A 20,261-nucleotide genomic window follows, 5' to 3' on the forward strand; every position below is an offset into this window, starting at 1 on the left:
GCCCTCCAGACCACCCAGATTCACACCCAAATCTACTGGGTTAGTTGACACAATAATATCTAGTAGGTCTAATATTTACATATATAGACTCTCTATTCAACTGCTTACAGCATTTCTAGATAATCATTCCTAATCCTGATGAAACAGTAGAAAAGCAGATCTCTACATTTTAGGTTAGGGTATCCCTAGTGGGCAGGCAAGACCTTGGTTATGTGTCAGTTACCAAAGTTCTAGTTCTGTTGTTGTCATTTATATTTCAACAGTTCAAATGAATGTTCTGTGTAGCTTGCAAGTTTCACCTTCTGGTCAGAAGTTGCAAAACGTGGCAAGAGAGCACAAAGACCGACAAAAAAGATATTCCTAGAATTTTTTTCAATTACTTTGATTTATTTTCCAGATTTTTAACACTGAAAATATACTGCCTTTGTAATTTAACGAAAAAGGTTTTTTGGTTTGGTTTGGTATATGTACGGTTTCCGAAAGATATGCTTCTGAAGGTTTGTAAAAAATTAGAACAAGTATAAATTTACAACTATATTCTACTTCATGCATGTGAAATATAAAAGCCTAAGAGTGTTGACATAAAATAAAGCATTTATGTTAAGTATGCATAAATAAAAACATAAATGATTATGTCCTCATGTCACAATCCATAGTTATCGTGGATTTTTTTCATCTACTTTGTTCTAACAAATGTAGGCTGCTTTGGGGAGAACACTAAGGGAAGAAACCGAAGTTTAGCAACATATACAAGGTAAAAGGCATGACAGGTGTGCTCATTTAAAAGTTTTTTTTTAATGTTTATTTTGAAGGAGAGACAGAGCGTTGAGCGGGGGAGGGGCAGAGAGAGAGAGACACACACACACACACACAGAATCCCAAGCAGGCTCCAGGCTCTGAGCTGTCAGCACAGAGCCCGACACAGGGCTCGAACTCACAAACCACAAGATCGTGACCTGAGCTGAAGTCGGACACGTAACCGACCAAGCCACCCAGGTGCCCCTAGGTGCGCTCATTTTAAAATATTATGACAGAAGACATGTGTCTCAAACTGAGTCATGGTAGAGTTCCTTTCAAAACAAGCATACCAAATAAAAGCAGTATTTTAAGAGCCATAAAAACATGAATACCCTTTTACATAACCTCAATGCTATGAAATTATCCTCAGAAAATAAAATAAAGAAAAATATATTATTCCAGATTGTTATTGTTGTTCTTGTTGTTGTTTTTCCAACCTTATTTGTAATGGTGAAAATCTGGAAACAACCTAGATGATTAAAATAACTGGATCATAATTAAGTAAACTGGGTAATTATTAAGTAATCTCCTTGCTGGAATACTGTACAATTAAAAACCATAATTATAAGACCATGCTAAAATACATGATTAGAAAAGAATGTTAAAGTGTGAGGAAAAGAAAATAAATTGCATGGCTCTGATTTTCATTTTATTATATCTACCTTAGTCCATTTGCCCTGAAACTAGTCTCTTTTTAGAAGAGAATATTAAGGTTTGCAAAATACTTCTTAAATCCATTCTCTTCTATAATTCTCCTGATAAAAACTCCCCTAAAGCTAAAGAAGCAAGTATAGAGGGGCACCTGGGGGGGTTCACTTGGTTGCACATCCGATTCTTGACTTCAGCTCAGGTCATGATCTCACCGTCTGTGAGTTCGAGCTCCATGTCAGGATTAGGATTCTCTCTCTCTCTCCTTCGCTCTGCCCCTTCCCTGTTCACATTCTCTGTCTCTCTCTCTCAAAATAAATAAATAGGGGCGCCTGGGTGGCTCAGTCGGTTAAGCGTCTGACTTCGGTTCAGGTCATGATCTCATGGTTTACAAGTTCGAGCCCCACATCGGGCTCTGTGCTGACAGTGCAGAGCCTGGAACCTGCTTTGGATTCTGTGTCTCCCTCTCCCCCTGCCCCTCCCCATTTGTGCTCTGTCTCTGTCTCTCTCTGTCTCTCAAAATTAAACGTTAAAAATAAATAAATAAAATTTTTTTAAAAGTATAGAAATAGATAATCAACAAATGGGATTACTTGGTCTCATATAACTAAAAGCACACAAGAGCTTACAATTCCATTCACCAAGAAAACAGTTCACATTTGTACCTAAAAACAAGAACTCCTCATAATAACTATTGAGTTTTAAAGTTATTTGTAGTTACTGTAACATACTCATCAGAGAAACAATATCTGATATTATGTACCTGGATATTATCCAATATTTATAGGGACTATCCCAATTCTTCCAGCTACTTTCATAAGCAACTTTCTTTTGAAATTTTTCCTTCGCCACTTTTCTACTACTTACAAGAACCAAATAGAACCAATTTTGCTCTAGATGACTCACCACTCGTACTCCATAATGGATGTGGGCCAGAGTGAAAACAGCTGTTAAGGTATACAGGAGAATGCTCTCAACGTAAGAGGCTACTCCTAAGTTTACCACCAGGACAACCAAGAAAAGAGGAACCAGCAACCAATTCAAAGTTGGGCACCGAGTACTGCTCATTTGACAAACAATCAGCTGACACTTGAAGTTAGGGAAAAGGAAAAAAAAAAAAAAAAAAAGAATGAAAATTTAATTAGCAAAGCACTTCATTTTCTTAAAATATAATTTATTGTCAAATTGGCTTCCATGCAACACTCAGTGCTCAATCCAACAAGTGCCTTCCTCAATGCCCATCACCCACTTTCCCCTCTACCCCACCCCCCATCAACCCTCAGTTTGTTCTCTGTATTTAAGAGTCTCTTATGGTTTGCCTCCTTCCCTCTCTGTAAACTTTTTTTCCCCCTGCCACTCTCCCATGGTCTTCTGTTAAGTTTCTCAAGATCCACATATGAGTGAAAACATATGGTATCCGTCTTTCTCTGCCTGACTTATTTCACTTAGCATAATACCCTCCAGGTTCCATCCACATTGCTACAAATGGCATGATTTCATTCTTTCTCACTGCCAAGTAGTATGCCACTGTATATATAAACCACATCTTCTTTATCCATTCATCAGTTGAAGGACATTTAGGCTCTTTCCATAATTTGGCTATTGTTGAAAGTGCTGCTATAAACATTGGGGTACGAGTGCCCCTATGCATCAGCACTCCTGTATCCCTTGGGTAAATTCCTAGCAGTGCTATTGCTGGGTCGTAGGGTTGATCTATTTTTAATCTTTTGAGGCACCTCCACACCGTTTTCCAGAGTGGCTGTACCAGTTTGCATTCCCAGCAGCAGTGCCAGAGGGTTCCCGTTTCTCCACATCCTCGCCAGCATTTATAGTCTCCCGATTTGTTCATTTTGGCCACTCTGACTGGCATGAGGTGGTATCTGAGTGTGGTTTTGATTTGTATTTCCCTGATGAGAAGTGACGTTGAGCATCATTTCATGTGTCTGTTGGCCATCTGGATGTCATCTTTGGAAAAGTGTCTATTCATGTCTTCTGCGCATTTCTTCACTGGATTATTTGTTTTTCGGGTGTGAAGTTTGGTGAGTTCTTTATAGATTTTGGATACTAGCCCTTTATCTGCTATGTCATTTAGCAAAGCACTTCAAAACAAGTCACTCCAACATTTAAAAGCATTCCAGTACTTGAGCCAACACAGTTACACGACATTATTAAGTTCAGAAGTTCTCAACTGCTCAGAAGCCCAACGGAACCCCTGTCCCACCTCCAAACCCGTGGACTCTCAGAGTGTGGGTCAGACAAGGCTGGAAAATAATTTAGTAAGGATGCTATAGAAGGCATTCTTCCGCTAGGTAACAGTTTGGATAAAAGGAATTTCTCCCGATTTTAAGATGGTGTGATATCTGAAAAGAACTTTCAAAATAGCCTTGTATAGCTCCATACACCTAAGTTTCTTTATAGTGATGAAGAGATGCTATCTCCAATTCAGTCATATTGTCATTTTAACACCTCAAAACCTCTCTGGCTTCCTTTACTTCCAATACCTTACTCAAATCTACTTTTATTCCTTCAGAGATAATTTTTTAATACAATGTATTATTTTCAGATCTTTAAACCCTGCGAAATCAGTAGGACCAGTGACAATGAACACGTATTACACACATGGAAACATAAGCTCAGTGGCTAGCTTTTAAAGTAAAAACTTATTAAGGACCTGACCGGAGCTAGAGCACATGCTCCCGGGTTGTCAGGACTATTAAGGTCTCTTCTCAACTGCGCCCGATCTCTCCTGGCTGCTGTCTTGCTGGGCCATGGCAGAGAAAGGGCTTTTGAAAAATATGTTGTATTTATTACAAAGTTTTTACACCTGTTCTTAATTTTAAAATCAGCTGATTTAAAAATGTGTGTGTGTGTGTGTGTGTGTGTGTTCTCAAAAACCCTTTTTAGTTTCCTTAAACTAATCATTAGATCTGCAGCCATCTGGAAAAGGAAAAAATAATTTTTAGCATGTTCTGTGTTTGGGTTTATTACTCTTTAAAGTTTCTGCTATAAAATATCTTAAAATTAAAATCTGTTTATTTTTAATTCTAAAGATTTCTCCAATTATCACATTTTGTCATATATTCCTTAGATATGACTTAGATGAAAAAAACCTGGGGCGCCTGAGTCACTCAGCTTAAGCATCTGGCTCCTGGCTTAGGCTCAGATCATGATCTCACACTTAGTGAGATCGAGCCTTACGTTGGGCTCAGCGCTGACAGCGAGGAGACTGCTTGGGATTCTCTCTCTCTCCCTCTCTCTCTCTGCCCCTCCCTTGCATGTGCTCTCTCTCACTCAAAATAATAAACATTAAAAAAAAGAAAAAGAAAAAACCTTACTGTGATGTTGGCAAAGGCTGTTCCAACCATAAAGTAGAATAGTCTAGGATGTATCTCTAAAATATCTGAAGGTGACTGAAGGATCCATGCTGTAGACAAAATGAAGAGCAAACATGGAGAAAAAAAGGGAACCATAGCTTCATAGACTGAATTGTGTTTCAAGGTGTTATTTTTATAGCTTCTGAAAAAAAAAATCAAGTAATACAAAGAACATTATTACAATGTAAAAATCATTCCGTATTTGTAACTTTTGTAGTTTTGAAACTTTTTTCACACTTATCCTCTCAATTTACACTCACAATAATCCCACAGCACACATAGAACCGACATTACTAAACCCCATTTTACAGACAGGTTAAGTGACAACGTGAGAATTCAAATTTATATAACTTCCTACCAAGTGGCAGGGCCAGGACTAGAATGGAAGTGTTCTGACCCCGGGGCCTCCAGAACGTAAAGATAAATAAAACCTGATCTTTTGTTTTACAAGGCTTATGCTCTACGAGGGGAAATAAAATGAACACAAAACAGCACTAGCAAGTACCTGGCTGTGTTGTTATGATACCAAGTGACAGAGAATCTAAGAGCGGACGACTCTGCACTGAGACTGTCCTAGCATATCTCACTGTCTCTGGCCACACACTCCCATACATGTTTGCTCATCTGAACAAAGCCCCAAATTCTCGTCTTGGTTCTGTCACTGACAACATGATTCTGGACAAGATATTGCCTGATGAGGACCTCATCCTTAGAAGAAGAGGAAATGTCTCAATCTCTAAGGCCTTCAGAGCTTTAAATGTCATGGTTTCTATGAATGGCTGCCAGCTGCCATCGACAGGGAAGATTCATAGAGTGTGGCTTGACAGAGAGGATTCTGCAAGACAGATCTGAGAACTGAAGGATGAAGTGGGAAGTACAAGTGTTTCACGTAAAGGAGACCGCACTAGAGGGAGGTGGGGGCCAAATTACCAAGGAGAGAAAACAGCAAAGTACTTTCAGGGCCCGTAAGAAAATTCAGCGTGGCTGAGCAAAGGTGAAGTGCAGATCAGAGAAATGAAACTCTGCCCAGGCAACTCCCACAGTATCCCCGGCCCCACTCCTCGGGGCGGGAATTTTTATATAGTGCGACTTGGAAGTCAGCATAGATCCGGGGTTTGGTCCCAAACTACACAAATTCAGAAATTTAATTTTATGATCATGCCGACTAAACTTACACAGAATCAATTCATAAAAACTTACCATCAATTTCTAAAAAGGACGTAAACCTGTCACTATTCAACGGGAACACGCTCCTTCCCAATTCACTCACAAAAAATGACAAATTAGAAGACTTGTCTGGTGAACCAAAAACTGTAACAAAAGAACTAGTAGTTTGTGCTGTGGTTGAAATGACCACACAGCCACTGTAGATACCCTAAATGGTCCTAAACTCATCCCAGATTCAAAATACAGCTTTTATGACCTTCTCAAAATGTCCAGGTTCCAAAAGCAAAACAGATCCTAAAATTCATCTAACAACTGTCACACTTCTTGCCCAAATAAATAAGGTACTCACCTGAAAAAGTTCAATAAACTCATCGGAAGAGTCACACATAATGCACAGCCTAAAAGGGAGAATATTTAAATTACTGTGAATTGTTATTCAAGAGGGATTTTTATAATTATCGAATACATACAAAATATGTAATAGTTTTAGACCCAGTAATTCGCAGGTTCGGGTTTACTTCTGTAATGAAATTAAATACATTTCTGAACAACAGTGACAACCAGAAGAGCAGCAGGGCAGTCTGGTGGTTCAGTGCGGAGGCTCGGGAGCCAGACTGGGCTCGAATCTCGGTTGTGCCCACAGGTTATGTGATTTCAGGCAGATTAACGCTTCCGTGCCTCAATTTCCTCTTTTATAAGCCAGAGATAGAATTGGCCCCGCAGGGTTTTTGAGAAATAAGTGAGTTATTACACGTAAAGACACCTGGAGCAGGGCTTGGCATACAGTAAATCGCACGAGTGTGAATTACCGATGGATTCCGCGGTTTCCCATTGCCACTGATTTTTCTTTCCCAAGCATTCTTCATTTCTCCGCCCGCTCCGCCCACAGACACCAGTTCTTTCCCCTCAGACCTAATAAAGAAGCCCTCCCAGGAAGCCCTACCATTGCTTCTGCCGCCCTCGCTCTCTGCTAGCTGACTCTGCTATTCCCAATCACTCGCCAGACTTTTCCATGGCCTTCCTCAGTACTCTTTTATTCCTTCTGCCTTCCCTCTGCAGAAACTGCACTCGTGAATTTACCAAGTTCTCCTAATGATCAGATTCGATATTCTTTCTTCATTCCTGACTTCTAAGTGAGAGGACTCCATTGACTCTCCACTAACTGTAATTCTCTCCTCCCTTTGCCTTTGTGATTCCATCCTCCCAATGTTCCTGTCAGCCATCCAGCTACTACGTGTGGTGTCCTTTATTGGCAACTCTGTCTCCTGGGCATTCCTAACTGGGCATTCACCTGTGCTTCTATCCTCCCTCAGAGAATCCTCTCTTACAGCTTTAACTAGAAGCTTCTTGCAGATGACTCCAAAAGCTGGCAATGTACTCTTGGGCAAATCAGACAATCTCTCTGAGCTTCAGACTCCACAGTTGTCCAATGTGGATGGGTTCAATGATTTCCTAATGTCCCTTGCAGTTTTAAAATTCTCTGATTTGCTGGCGGGGGGGGGGGGGGGGGTGGCGGCACCTGGGTGGCTCAGTCGGTTGAGCTTCCGACTTCGGCTCAGGTCATGATCTCATGGTCTGTGAGTTCGAGCCCCACACCGGGCTCTGTGCTGACAGCTCAGAGCCTGCAGCCTGCTTCGGATTCTGGGTCTCCCTCTCTCTCTGACCCTCCCTCATTCATGCTCTGCCTCAAAAATAAATAAACATTAAAATTCTCTGATCCGGGGCACCTGAGTGGTTCAGTCAGTTTAGCATCTAACTCCTGATTTCAGCTCAAGTCATGATCTCACTGTTTGTCTGAGCCCGATGCACTGACAACATGGAGTCTGCTTGGGATTCTCTCTCTCTCTCTCTCTCTCTCTCTCTCTCTCTCTCCCCCCCCCCCACCCATGCACGTGCATGTACTCTCTCTCCCTCCCTCAAAATAAACAAATATTTAAAAATAAATAAACAAAAAAAAACCTCTCTGATTCTACAGATTATAGAGATGTAACTTCCTGATCTTTCTCTCTGTCAAACTCCAAATCAACACATGTGGCAAGTTTCTGGATACTTCATTTGGATATTTCACTGTCACTCAACAGATGAGCCCCAGCTTACACACTCCAGACTCCCACTGACCACACTTGGCCTGGGGTGAGAAGGTGGTCAGTGCAGCTGTGGCCTGAAGGATCAACGACAGAAAGAGATTCCTTCAAAACAGCTCCTAAGACATTCTGCTAAAATGAGATGAAAAGACTGGAATCCACCAAACAGAAATCCCATCTGGGAAGATGAATTACTCTGCCACTCCCGAGCCCAACTGGAACAAAGTTCCTCAAGTCAGAAGAGCTTAGAGAGAAGGAGCAGACAGGCTGGTGTCCTCAGAAATCTTTAGCAGGTGACTTGGCCTCGTGCTGGGAAGCACAGGTAGGGAACCGGGGCTGAATCAATTGACCCAGAATCACTGCGACGCTGAGGTGTCGAAAGCAGGCTGACACAAACTGGCAAAAGATTTGCTACCAAGAGTATTTTGAGTTTAAAATATCTTGAAATAGCTCTAGCTTAAATACAGCAAGCATGTGGGAAGTTTGAGCTCTATACGGGTTGCCAAAAAGACATACCACATCTTCTCTTACTCCTCTCAACGGCACCTAATGTGCTTTCCATAAAAAGGACGGGCATATCTCAGAGGTATTACAGGTTGACTCCATACCACCGCAACAAAACAAACATCGAACAGCACAAGAAAGTCACGTGAATTTTTTGGTTTCCCAGTTACGTTTATACTATAATGTAGTCTATTAAGAGTGCAATGGCATTATGTGTAAAACAAATGTGCCTGCCTTAATTTAAAAATACATGGGGCACCTGGGTGGCGCAGTCGGTTAAGCATCCGACTTCAGCCAGGTCATGATCTCGCGGTCCGTGAGTTCGAGCCCCGCATCAGGCTCTGGGCTGATGGCTCAGAGCCTGGAGCCTGTTTCCGATTCTGTGTCTCCCTCTCTCTCTGCCCCTCCCCCGTTCATGCTCTGTCTCTCTCTGTCCCAAAAAATAAATAAAACGTTGAAAAAAAAAATTTTTTTAAAAAATTAAAAAAAAAAATACTTTATGGCTCTAAGACTCTAACCATCATCTGAGCTTTCGGTGAGGTGCGGTCTTTTTGCTGGTGGAGGGTCGTGTCTTGAGGCTAATGGCTCCTGACTCATCAGGGGGTGGCTGCTGAAGATTGGGGCGGCTGTGGCAAGTTCTCAAAACAAGAAACAATGAAGCTTCCCAGTGAAGCTTCTAACTCCTCCTTTCACAATTTCTCTACAGTATGTGAGGCTGTCTGATAGGGTTTTATCCACTGTAGAACTTCTTTCAAAATAGTCAATCTTCTCTAATCCTGCCACCGCTTTGTTTCAACTTAGTTTATGCAATATGCGAAATCCTTTGTTGTCATTTCAACAATCTTCAGGGCATCTTCACCAGTAGATACTATCTCAAGAAAACCATGTTGTTTTTTCATCCATAAGAAGTAACTCATCTGCTACAAAGTTTGAGCACCAGATTGCAGTAATTCAGTCCCAGCTTCAGGCTCCACTTCTAATTACAGTTCTCTTGCTGTTTCCACCACAGCTAGTTACTTCCTTCGCTGAAGTCTCGAACCCCTCAAAGTCATCCATCCATAAAGGCTGGAATCAACTTCTTCCAAATTCCTGTCAATGTTGATATTCTGACCTCTCCCCATGAATCACAAATGTTCTTAGTGGCATCTACAATACTGAATCCTTTCCAGGTTTTCAATTTACTTTGCCTAGATCTATCAGATCTTACAGCCTTATAAATCTTATTTATTTCTTCAATAATAAGACTTGAAAGTTGAAATTACTCTTCAAGCTCCTGCAGGATGGATGCTTTGTTAGCAAGCAGGAAAACAACGTTAATCCCATTGTACGCTGTAATCAGAGCTCTTGGGTGACTAGGTGCTTGTCAATGAGCAGTAATATTTTGAAAGGAATCCTTTTTTTCTGAGCAGATCTCAATAGGGGGCTTAAAACACTCAGCAAACCATGTTGTAAACAGATGTGCTACTGTCCAGGCTTTGTTGTTCCATGTATAGAGGACGGGCAGGGTAGATTTGGCAAATTCTTAAGGGCCCTAGGATTTTCAGAATAGTCGATCAGCACTGGCTTCACGTTCAAGTCACCAGCTGCATTAGTCCCTACCGTGAGAGTCAGCCTGTCCTTTGAAGCTCTGAAACCAGGCATTGACTTCTCCTCTCTAGCTATGAAAGTCCTAGATGGCATCTCCTTCCGATATTAAGGCCGCTACAGGTACACTCAAAATCTGTTGCGTCGTGTAGCCACGTTCTTGAATTATCTGAGGCGGATCATCCGGAGAACTTGCTGCCGCTCCTACATCAGCACTTGCTGCCTCATCCTGCACTTTTACGACACAGAGAAGTCTTCTTTCCTTAACCGACTGAGTCACTCAGGCGCCCCGAGGCTTCTTTCCTTTAAACCTCACGAACCAACCTCTGTGAGCTTCACGCTTCTCCTGCAGCTTCTTCCCCTCCCTCGGTTTTCCTAGAAGTGAAGAGAGCTAGGGCCTTGTTCTGAATTAGGCTTTGGCTCAAGGGAATGTTGTGGCTGCCTTGATCTCCTATTCAGACCACTAAAACTTCCTCCATGTCACAATAAGGCTGCTTCTTGCTTTCGTATCATTCTTGTGTTTAGGAAGGAGCGCTTTTCATTTTCTTCAAGAGCTTTTCCACTGCATTTACAAACTTAGCTAAATGTGTGGCGCAAAGGGCCTGGCTTTGGGCCTATCTCGGCTTTCGACATGCCCCCCTTACTAAGCTTCATCACTTCTAGTTTGTAATTTAAAGAGGGAGACGTGTGACTCTTCCTTTCACTTGAGCACTCAGAAGCCACTGGAGGGTCATTAACTGGCCTAATTTCAATACTGTGTCTCAGGAAATAGGGAGGCCCAAGGAGAGGGAGAGAAATGAGAGGGAGAGCGGAGGGTGGGTGGCACAGTCAGACACACACATTCGTCTATTAAATGGCCGTCTTCCGTGGGCGTGCTTTGTGTGTCCCCAGAACAATTCCAACAGTAACATCAAAGACCGCACGTCACAGACCACCATAGCGAATATAATAATGATGAAGAAGTGTGAAATACTGTGAGAATTACCAAAATCTGACAGACAGAGACATGAAGGGAGCCAATGCTGTTGGGAAAATGGTGCTGACAGACTTGCCCAACAAAGGGCTGCCACAAGCCTTCAATTTGTAAAAGAGACAAGTATCTGCAAAGCACAATAAAGTGCAATAAAACAAGGTATGCCTGTATGGGGAAAGCTGCTTTATTTACTTATACAGAAACATGTGGGCTTTTGTTTTCAGAAAGAAGAATTCAGGTAAACTCATAAGTTACATGGAAAATTATGTGTCTATTAAAAGTATCCACTTTACCATCCCCAAATATATCTCACACCTCAGAGGATTCCATCTTCTCGTTAAGTTGAACACTTCAACGTAAAATGCAACAATCCTGCCACAAGACTAGCCACTTAAATCAGAAGATTCACTATGTGGTGGGAGTGAAAAGAAGCTAGCCTTGTCAGGCTAAAGAAATCCGTTCATACAAAAACCCCCGAAAAAAGAACATTTGGAAGATTACAGCAGGGTTCTAAAATATCTGTAGACCAGAGCAACAGAGAACGGCCCAAACCACTGCCTAAAAGCCAGTGCCTAACGCACCAGCTTCTCAGCCGTTTCTAAGCTTTATCTAACGCCCATTCTATTAGCAAGGCGCACTGGGTAGTGAGGGGGGTTATTTTTCAGATAAGGGAACAGAGCAATAGCCGACAGCTTGCTTTTTTTTGCTTTGTTTTTTTCTTCTACAGAGGTCCCAATGCCACTCCTAGTGCCCCGAAGTAACAGCCCAGATAACTTCCTCTTTGCATAGAAAACACTGCCCCACTCAGTTAATCATCCCGTAGATATTCCCTCTGGCTAAAATCAAAAGGGAAACGTTACCACGATCCAAATTTTTTACCAAATAAAACATTGTTACCAAAATCCTTTACCTAATATCCGGTGGCAAAAGAGAGTATGGGAGGAGAATAGCACAACTTTCCAATGAATGTATTACAAAGTAATCTGTGTCATCTATTTCCTACAAACTAATGGTCTTCAATTCTGAGATAGGCACGAAATCTACACCAAATGTCCACCTAAATGTGGATCCTCTCAAACAGTCTAGATTCATTTAAACAGTTAGTTTACGAGGTTTATGCGATTTTGGTATTTATTTTCTTCGGACTAGAAACAGCTTGGTGCCACACACAAAAAAACCACAACACAGGAATTTTGTTTTCCTTACTGGTTTGGTTGAAACCCTACAGGGCTATAGGGCTGTTCTGCTCGCCGGAGGGAACGGGAGAGAGGGACAGGTGTTACTGCTCGTAATCAATGAAACACTGGCTTGGATAACAAAGTGATGTTAAAATAGGCTTCAACATGGAGCTTCTTACCAATAATCATTGCAGTGAATAGGTCTCTATATAAGAAATTAAACAGGAAAGGTTCATACCAGGCCTCAACTCCCACAATCGCAGTCACTATGTAGACAAAAGATATAGTCTGGAAGGAAAATGCAGACAAAAGCATACAGAGGCATTAACAGCTGGAAAGGTCAAGGAGCCCGCAATGCTGTACGCAGCGTTAAATCTCGTAGTTTTAGTAAAAGCAAGAAGTACACTTAAATTTGATAATGTGGCAAGTCTTCTTCCCTTTAAAAGTTGCGGTTTTTTTAGCCAACGATGCCATAAAATAACTAACTTCTACACAATGCAAACAACTGGCCATAATTTAGAACACTTTAAGGCACTTCAGGAATCGGTTAAGGTACGTCACGGTCCAATTTGCCTACCCGATCACTTTCTTCAAACATTCCAATGTCTGAGGCTTTACTGGGACCTTAGGTACAAATGGGCAAAATGGCAACACAAAAAGCTGGGATTCAAAGGCAGGGAGAGTTAATAGCAAGCCTCTTAAGTAAAAGAAAACAAGCATCTCTACTCATTGAAAGCTCCCAGTAAAGACAAAAAAGCAACAATTATATGTGCATCTCTCTCTTTACAAAATCAACAGTTCAAAGGAATATTTATTAACATTAAGAAACTGCTCATTTTTTAGTTAATAATGACATTGTGATTATGTTTTTTTAAAAGTGCTTTTACTACTTAGAGATAGATGGGAAAATGTTGATCACATAGTATCAGGAATTTCCTTTAAAATAATTGGGAGGAAGGGTATACATGAAACTAGACTGGCCATATAGCCGTTGAACCTAAGGAACAGGTACATAAGGGTTCACTATGCTATCCCTACTTTTTTATGTGCTTGAGATTTTCATACATAAGCAACAAATAATACAAGATAAAAAGGAAATTTTTTTAAAAGCACACATCAGTTCTGGCCAAAAAAGCATAAGGGCAATAAAGAAGGAATGACAATGACAAAGACTACTCCCTTCTCCCTCCCCCCAAAAAATTCATAGCACTGTTGAAAATTTAAGGCAGAACACATACTTACCACCTGGCTAATGTCATATCCCCACGGCAGGAAAAGAATCCCTGTATTATACTTTTCCCAGTGGGACAGGATAAAAGAAAACAAAACTACCCATAGTAGGAGATAAAGAACAAAAACACTGACACCAGATGGTCCTCGTCCAAAGATGGAATACACAGTCACAACAAAGTAAACACATGACCAACTATCAAGGCCATGGTCAAAAAGCTCCCCTAAAGGGGTGCTGGAATTGGTTCTCCGGGCCTGCTTTCCATCCACACCATCTGCAACAGAAACACATTACCATGGGAAAAGGTCAACATCGGTACCGCAGGGAGAAAATCTTCTTTAACAAACTGGAGAAACACAAAACAAATCAGCGTATCATAGGAATGTTGATGAACTAAAGTACAGCGACCAGCCAGGACTGTAAAAATCCAACCTCTAATTCCTACAATTCAAAGATTTCAGAAAAAAACAAACAAACAAGAAAACCCACCTTAATTTCTTAGAGTTTAACCTAAAACTTAAAGTATATTACGTCAACTAAATGGTGTCAATTTTAGATGTGAGGACAAAGCATTGTAGTTGGACTCTGAATTCTTCCAAATCGGACTAACAACTGAGTTGTTCTGCTAGCCACAAATTCTCAGGCCTCCAGAGAATATGCAATAGTTATTCATCACAACTGATCTAACCACTCCTTGCTCTAGGATCCAAAAACATCCTGAACTTCAGTCGTAACACCTATTTCATCTTGTTTGAAATTACAGTCACTTTGTTACAGATGTGCTCCTTCCCCGATTTTAAGTGCTTTCAGAAAAGGCTTTGCACACAGCAGGTGTTCAGTAAATGTAAGAATTAAATGTACTGAAACTGTGCAAGGCACTGTTCCTGATGCTGTGAAGATTATCATAAGAATAATCCCCAAATAAAGTAAGTTTGCGTCCTCAGTGTTTATAACTGAGAACGGAGACAAAACATGGCGATTAAAGATACAGTACATCCCAAACCACAAAAGAGTTCGGAAAAGGGACAAGCACTTTTCAGGCTAAGATAATCAAGAACGGCCTTCCAGACCAGATGAAACCTGAGTGGGGACACAAAGAATGAGTTGGATTTCAGTAGATAAGAGTATGCTGTTTCAAGAGGAGGGAGTGCTATCAGTAAAAACACCAAGATGGAAAAGCACATGCGTGTTCAGAGAACGCCAAAGTAGTTTAGGTCGACCAGAGGAAACCAGTAGGTAAAGAGGGCGGTAGAGAGGCCAGAAGGGAGGCTGGAGCCAGCTCAAAAGTTTCAGGGAGTATGGGGAGCTACGAAAAGGATGTGAATACGGGAATGACAGGGGTAAAGGTAGTGACGTGCTTCAGGAAGATTCACCTGGCAGCAGTGTGAATGGCAGGCTGGAGAGAGAACACTAACCAGTAAGGCCCGCATTGACATGGAATACAGCAGGAATGAAAGGCTGGAGGCAGGTGAGATATTAAGAAAGTCAAACTGGCAATGCAGCAAAAGATGAGTGGTGAGGCTAAAGGACCAGAAGATCCTCCCGATTTCCCATCTGGGTAACTAAGAGAGTGGTGGAAATGGGGAAGTCCAAAGAGCCTGCCTGACGGAAAAGATGCTGAGTACAAGTTTAGATGCTAAAACTGAACTGTTGGCAGAATTATCCACATGGTCATGTCAAGCAACTCAACCTCAGGTACTTACTAACAACTCAGAAAATATATGAGGGCTAGATAGAAACACAAGAGTCATCTCAATAGTGATCAGAATTATCGAGGGAATAAGAGGAAAGGGAAAGTTGAGGATACAGCACAGTGAAACACCTTCATTTAGGGGCAGAAACAGAGGAGCTGGGGCGTGAGGGGTGTAGGGAGAGAAAAAGAGAGGAAGAACAGTAAAACCTAGTTAAAAAGAAGAGTCTGAGGGGCGCCTGGCTGACTCAGTTGGAGGGGCACGTGACTCTTGATCTCAGGGTTGTGAGTTCGAGCCCCACGTTGGGTGTAGAGATTACTTAAATAAAACTTAAAAAAAAAAAAAAGAGTCTGAAGCATTGCTCTGCACGCTGTGCAAGAACCAACCACCCTGCTATAAATAAGACACAATTCCTGTGGTGTCTCAGGAACCGTGAGTCTAGTAGGAGAGACAATATTAAGGAAAAAAAAAAAATCTGAACTATAAAAATTTCTCCCCAAAAGAAACAGTTCTATTAACAAGTGCAGCAGGATTAGGCTAATAGTAAAGATTCAGGAATTAAAAATTCCGATAATTACCTGTGCTTATCTTGCTCACTATAGTATTATCCCAGTGTCTAGCTCAGTTTGTGGCAAAGAAGGCCTTTAGGGGCACCTGGGTTAAGTGTCTGACTCCTGATTTCAGCTTAGGACATAATCTCACAGTTAGGGAGTTCAAGCCCCGCGTCGGGCTCTGTGCTGATAGTGGAGAGCCTGCTCGGGATTCCCTCTCCCCCTCCTCCCTCTGCCCCTACCCTGCTTGTGCTCTCTGTCTCAAAATAAATAAATAAACTTTAAAAAAATCTTTTTTTTTTTTTTCCCCAAAAAGAAGGCCTTTAAAAATATTGTTGAAGGAACACATGAGAGGATGAATCCCAGATTCCTGCCCAAATACTGCAGATCTCTGTTATATAGCGTTAGGAACATTTCTGCTAGCTGAAGTATTTCCAAAAAGTCTTTTCTCATTATTTGCTGGCTTAATTTACTATTTGCAGGGCAACTCCTGTGCATTTGTTACAAATACTAAATCCGTGAACTGCATACTAATTAGGTCTTGTACATCTTCCCACTGAACCCATTCCAGCTCCACCAGTCTGGGGTGTGCAAAGTTACACAATGTTTTCTCAGAAAGGTAATTCAGGGTATATAGCATATATTATGACAAAAGAACAAAACAAAACAAAACAAAAACACCTCAGGCGGACCCAGAGCAGCACCCTGTGATCAAACACATTAATATTTCTGCAGCAAAATGTAAGAACAATCACACTAGTAGAATATAGTTTAAAAGTTGCCTCATGTTGGTTCAAGGCAGTTTTGCAACAAATAGTTCACGTTCGGTCAGGATTTTTGCCAAAACTGTGGATGTGAAAAAGGTAGATAATATGGTATATCAAAAAGCTCTTATGACCTGCCGTTAAAAGTCAGAGCCCTCAGGCCACTCTCACCTTTTTCCCTATTCCTCCCTGCCCTTTGCAACCAAACCCTAGAGCAGATTTTTTTTTTAATGTTTCAAAATGTTTATTTATTTATTTTGACAAAGAGGGAGAGAGGGAATCCCAAGCAGGCTCTATGCTGTCAACACAGAAGGGCTCGACCCCATGAACCGTAAGATCATGAGCCAAAATCAAGAGTCAGAGGCTTAACTGACTGCGCCACCCAGGCACCCCTGCAGCAGAATTTTTTTATTTTTAATTTTTTAATGTTTTTATTTATTTTTGAGAGAGAGACAGTGTGAGCGGGGGAAGGGCAGAGAGACAGACAGACAGAATCTGAAGCAGGCTCCAGGCTCTGAGCTGTCAGCACAGAGCCCTGACGTGGGGCTCGAATACATGAACTGAACCATGAGATCATGACCCGAGCTGAAGAGGGACACTAAACTGACTGAGCCACCCAGGCGCCCCTACAGCAGAATTTTTAAACCTGCTCATCTTTAAGAACAAATATGCAAAAGCTTCTGCCTAAAATGTAATTTTTCACTAAGCTTTCTCCTAATTCTTCTGGACTTCACTCTCTTCCTTCCCCAAATTCTTGCAGTTCTGGTCACCTGCAATGTCAGCATGTAATCATATACCAGATTATACTGGTTTTATGAGTCATTTTTATCTGAGAGATCTAAGCAACTTTAAGTCAGGGTCTGGTATTTTATATTCACTTAAAAACTATATACTTAAAAAAATCATGAAAAGCTGGGGGGGAGGGGTGGGCAGGGTGGCTCAGTCGGTTGAGCGTCCAACTTCGGCTCAGATCACGATCTCGCAGTTTATGAGTTCAAGCCCTGTGTAGGCCTCTGTGCTGACAGCTCAGAGCCTAGAGCCTGCTTCGGATTCTGGGTCTTCCTCTCTCTCTCTGACCTTCCCTCACTTGTGTTCTCTCTCTCTCTCTCTCAGAAATAATAAATGAATAAACTTTTTAAAAATCATTTTAAAAAGTAATAAAAAAATAAATTTTATAAATAAAAATGAAAACTATATACTGACTACCTACTATGTGTTAGGTACTGTTCTAAATACTGGGCACACAGTCCTCAAAGAATGTACGCTTTAGAGTAGAGAGACAAGTAGGTCATATGGTTTTGAGTGCTATGGAGAAAAATAAAGCAGGGAAGGAGAATAGGAGAATGCAGGACAAGCCATGCAAACAGAACCAACAAAAAGCATTCTTGGCAACATAGACAGTTATGGCCTAGCACAGGGACCTCCCTCACCACCTCCTGCACCAAATAAGAATTAATTACTTTCTTATTCTCCCACTCATTCCTGTTTCCCCGCTGTGCTCTATTGTAGCAGCTCTCTCCATACTCCACAATTATCTGACAGGTCGGCATTGTTTCCCAAACTGAAGGCAAAAATGACGTCTTATTCCAGTTGCTGGTAAATATTTTTTGTAAGGAGCCAGATAGTAAATAGTTGAGGCATTATGGGTCATCAGGAGACACCGTTGCTACTACTCAACCTTGTCTTTGTTGCAAAAAGCAAGCATAGAGCCTTTTTGGCTCCCCGAGCAGAGCCATGGCAATCAGTAAGAAGAAGGGCCTTACAAAAGGCAGCAAAAAAGGGGGCCAAGAAGAAAGTGGTTGATCCATTTGCTAGGAAAGATCAGTATGAAGTGAAAGCACCAGCTACGCTTGATACAAGAAATATTGGAAAAACACTAGTCACGAGAACTCAGGGAGCCAAAACTGCATCTGATGGCCTCAAGGGTTGTGTTTTTTAAGTGAGCCTTGCTGATCTACAGAATGATGAAGTTGCATTTAGAAAATCCAAGCTAATAACTGAGGATGTTCAGGGCAGAAACTGCCTAAGTTCTATTGTGTGGATCTCACCCGTGGAATTCTAGGAAAGTTCCATGGTCACAAAATGGCAGACCACGATTGAAGCTCATGTTGATGTCAAGCCACCGACAGTTATTTGCTTCATCTATTTTGTGTTGGTTTTACTAAAAAACCCAACAATCAGATTTGGAAGGCCTTTAGGCTCAGCACCAACAGGTCCACCGTGTTCAGAAAAAGACAATGGAAATCTAACCCGAGAGGTGCAGACAAATGACTTGAAAGCACTGGTCAATAAACTGATTCCAGACAGCATCGGAAAAGACACAGAAAAGGCATGTCAATCTATTTATCCACTCCATGATATCTTCATTAGAAAAGTAAAAGTGCGGGGCGCCTGGGTGGCGCAGTCGGTTAAGCGTCCGACCTCAGTCAGGTCACGATCTCGCGGTCCGTGAGTTCGAGCCCCGCGTCGGGCTCTGGGCTGATGGCTCAGAGCCTGGAGCCTGTTTCCGATTCTGTGTCTCCCTCTCTCTCTGCCCCTCCCCCGTTCATGCTGTGTCTCTCTCTGTCCCAAAAATAAATAAACGTTGAAAAAAAAAATTTAAAAAAAAAAAAAAAAAAAGAAAAGTAAAAGTGCTAAAGAAGCCCAGGTTTGAGTTGGGAAAGCTCATGGAGCTTCATGGTGAAGGCAGTAGTTCTAGAAACGCTACTGGGGATGAGACCAGTGCTAAAGTTGAACGAGCTGATGGATATGAGCCACCAGTCCAAGAATCTGTTTAAAATTCAGTCATTTAATGGTGACAAATAAGAAGTCTTATTTGTGACGTTAAAAAAAAAAGACAGAAAGCAAGCAAGCAAGCAAGCAGGCAGGCAGGCATAGACAACAAGTAAAGGAATGAATATAGCAGTGTTCCAACAAAACTTTACTTATAAAAATAGGACAGAGTCGGCCTGCAAGAGGCAGTTTGCCAACTCATATCTTATTCTCTGCATCCCTAGCAATGAATGACAATATTTTCCAGAGAGAAACTCAAAAACATATTTATTATACTGAATAGGAAATCAGTAAGCCCTAGTTAAAATGAATTAAGCATAGGAGAAAATGTTAATTTAGTGGATGGCTATCCTTGCTGAAAGAGTCACCAGCCATTGGCTAAAATGAATATTGGCCAATTTCTTACCTAGAGTGTAGGCTATGAAGTTGAGGATTCCCACCACAATCCAAACCCAGTCGGGTACATGCTTGTGACCCGGTGCTGCAAAGGAAAACACTCAGACTTCAATACAAAGTATGATCGTTCTTACTACAGCACACACTGCCATTGAGAAATATTTCTATTAAATAGAAGTTCTATTAAATAGAAGTTAAATAGAAGTTTACAATACACTTTTAATGCAGATTTAGGTAAATATTAGAATACATCAGGACACTGACAAAACCAAAGAAGTAACTGCCCAACCCCTCATAAACAATAGGCACTTGTTTTGAGCTTTAATCATAACTCAAAACTGACTGTTCATCTCTACCTGAAAATTACTTACATGCTAAGAATGAAAAGTAATGTTTTTGGAACTTAAACATTGCTTGTGTTTAATCCGATCTTCATTGTTGACAAATATCCTACAAACATGTATTGAACCTTCAATCTATATTTTCTCACTACATTATTAACTAGCTAAACAAAAGACCTTTTCATTTGGGTGACTAAGTATCAGA

At 41.3% G+C, this 20,261-nt stretch overlaps 1 protein-coding gene and 1 pseudogene across 3 annotated transcripts in view; one reads left to right on the forward strand and one right to left on the reverse strand.

The window, feature by feature from the left end:
• Positions 1-20,261, reverse strand: part of SELENOI (selenoprotein I) — a 47,192-nt gene that overhangs the window by 7,110 nt on the left and 19,821 nt on the right. Inside the window, exons 4-9 of one of the 3 annotated variants that reach the window (XM_045447471.1) lie at positions 19,726-19,800; positions 13,553-13,815; positions 12,490-12,598; positions 6,337-6,385; positions 4,782-4,962; positions 2,353-2,535 (exon numbers count right to left, since the gene is read on the reverse strand). In XM_045447471.1, coding sequence (XP_045303427.1) covers positions 2,353-2,535; positions 4,782-4,962; positions 6,337-6,385; positions 12,490-12,598; positions 13,553-13,815; positions 19,726-19,800 — 860 coding nt within the window. Of the gene's footprint in view, positions 1-2,352; positions 2,536-4,781; positions 4,963-6,336; positions 6,386-12,489; positions 12,599-13,552; positions 13,816-19,725; positions 19,801-20,261 lie in introns of those variants that run through there. The other 2 variants (XM_045447472.1, XM_045447473.1) reach the window with 2 other exon arrangements.
• On the forward strand, positions 18,282-18,563 carry LOC123581401 (annotated as a pseudogene).

The sequence above is a fragment of the Leopardus geoffroyi genome, chromosome A3 (assembly GCF_018350155.1).
Source record: "Leopardus geoffroyi isolate Oge1 chromosome A3, O.geoffroyi_Oge1_pat1.0, whole genome shotgun sequence".
NCBI lineage: Eukaryota > Metazoa > Chordata > Mammalia > Carnivora > Felidae > Leopardus > Leopardus geoffroyi.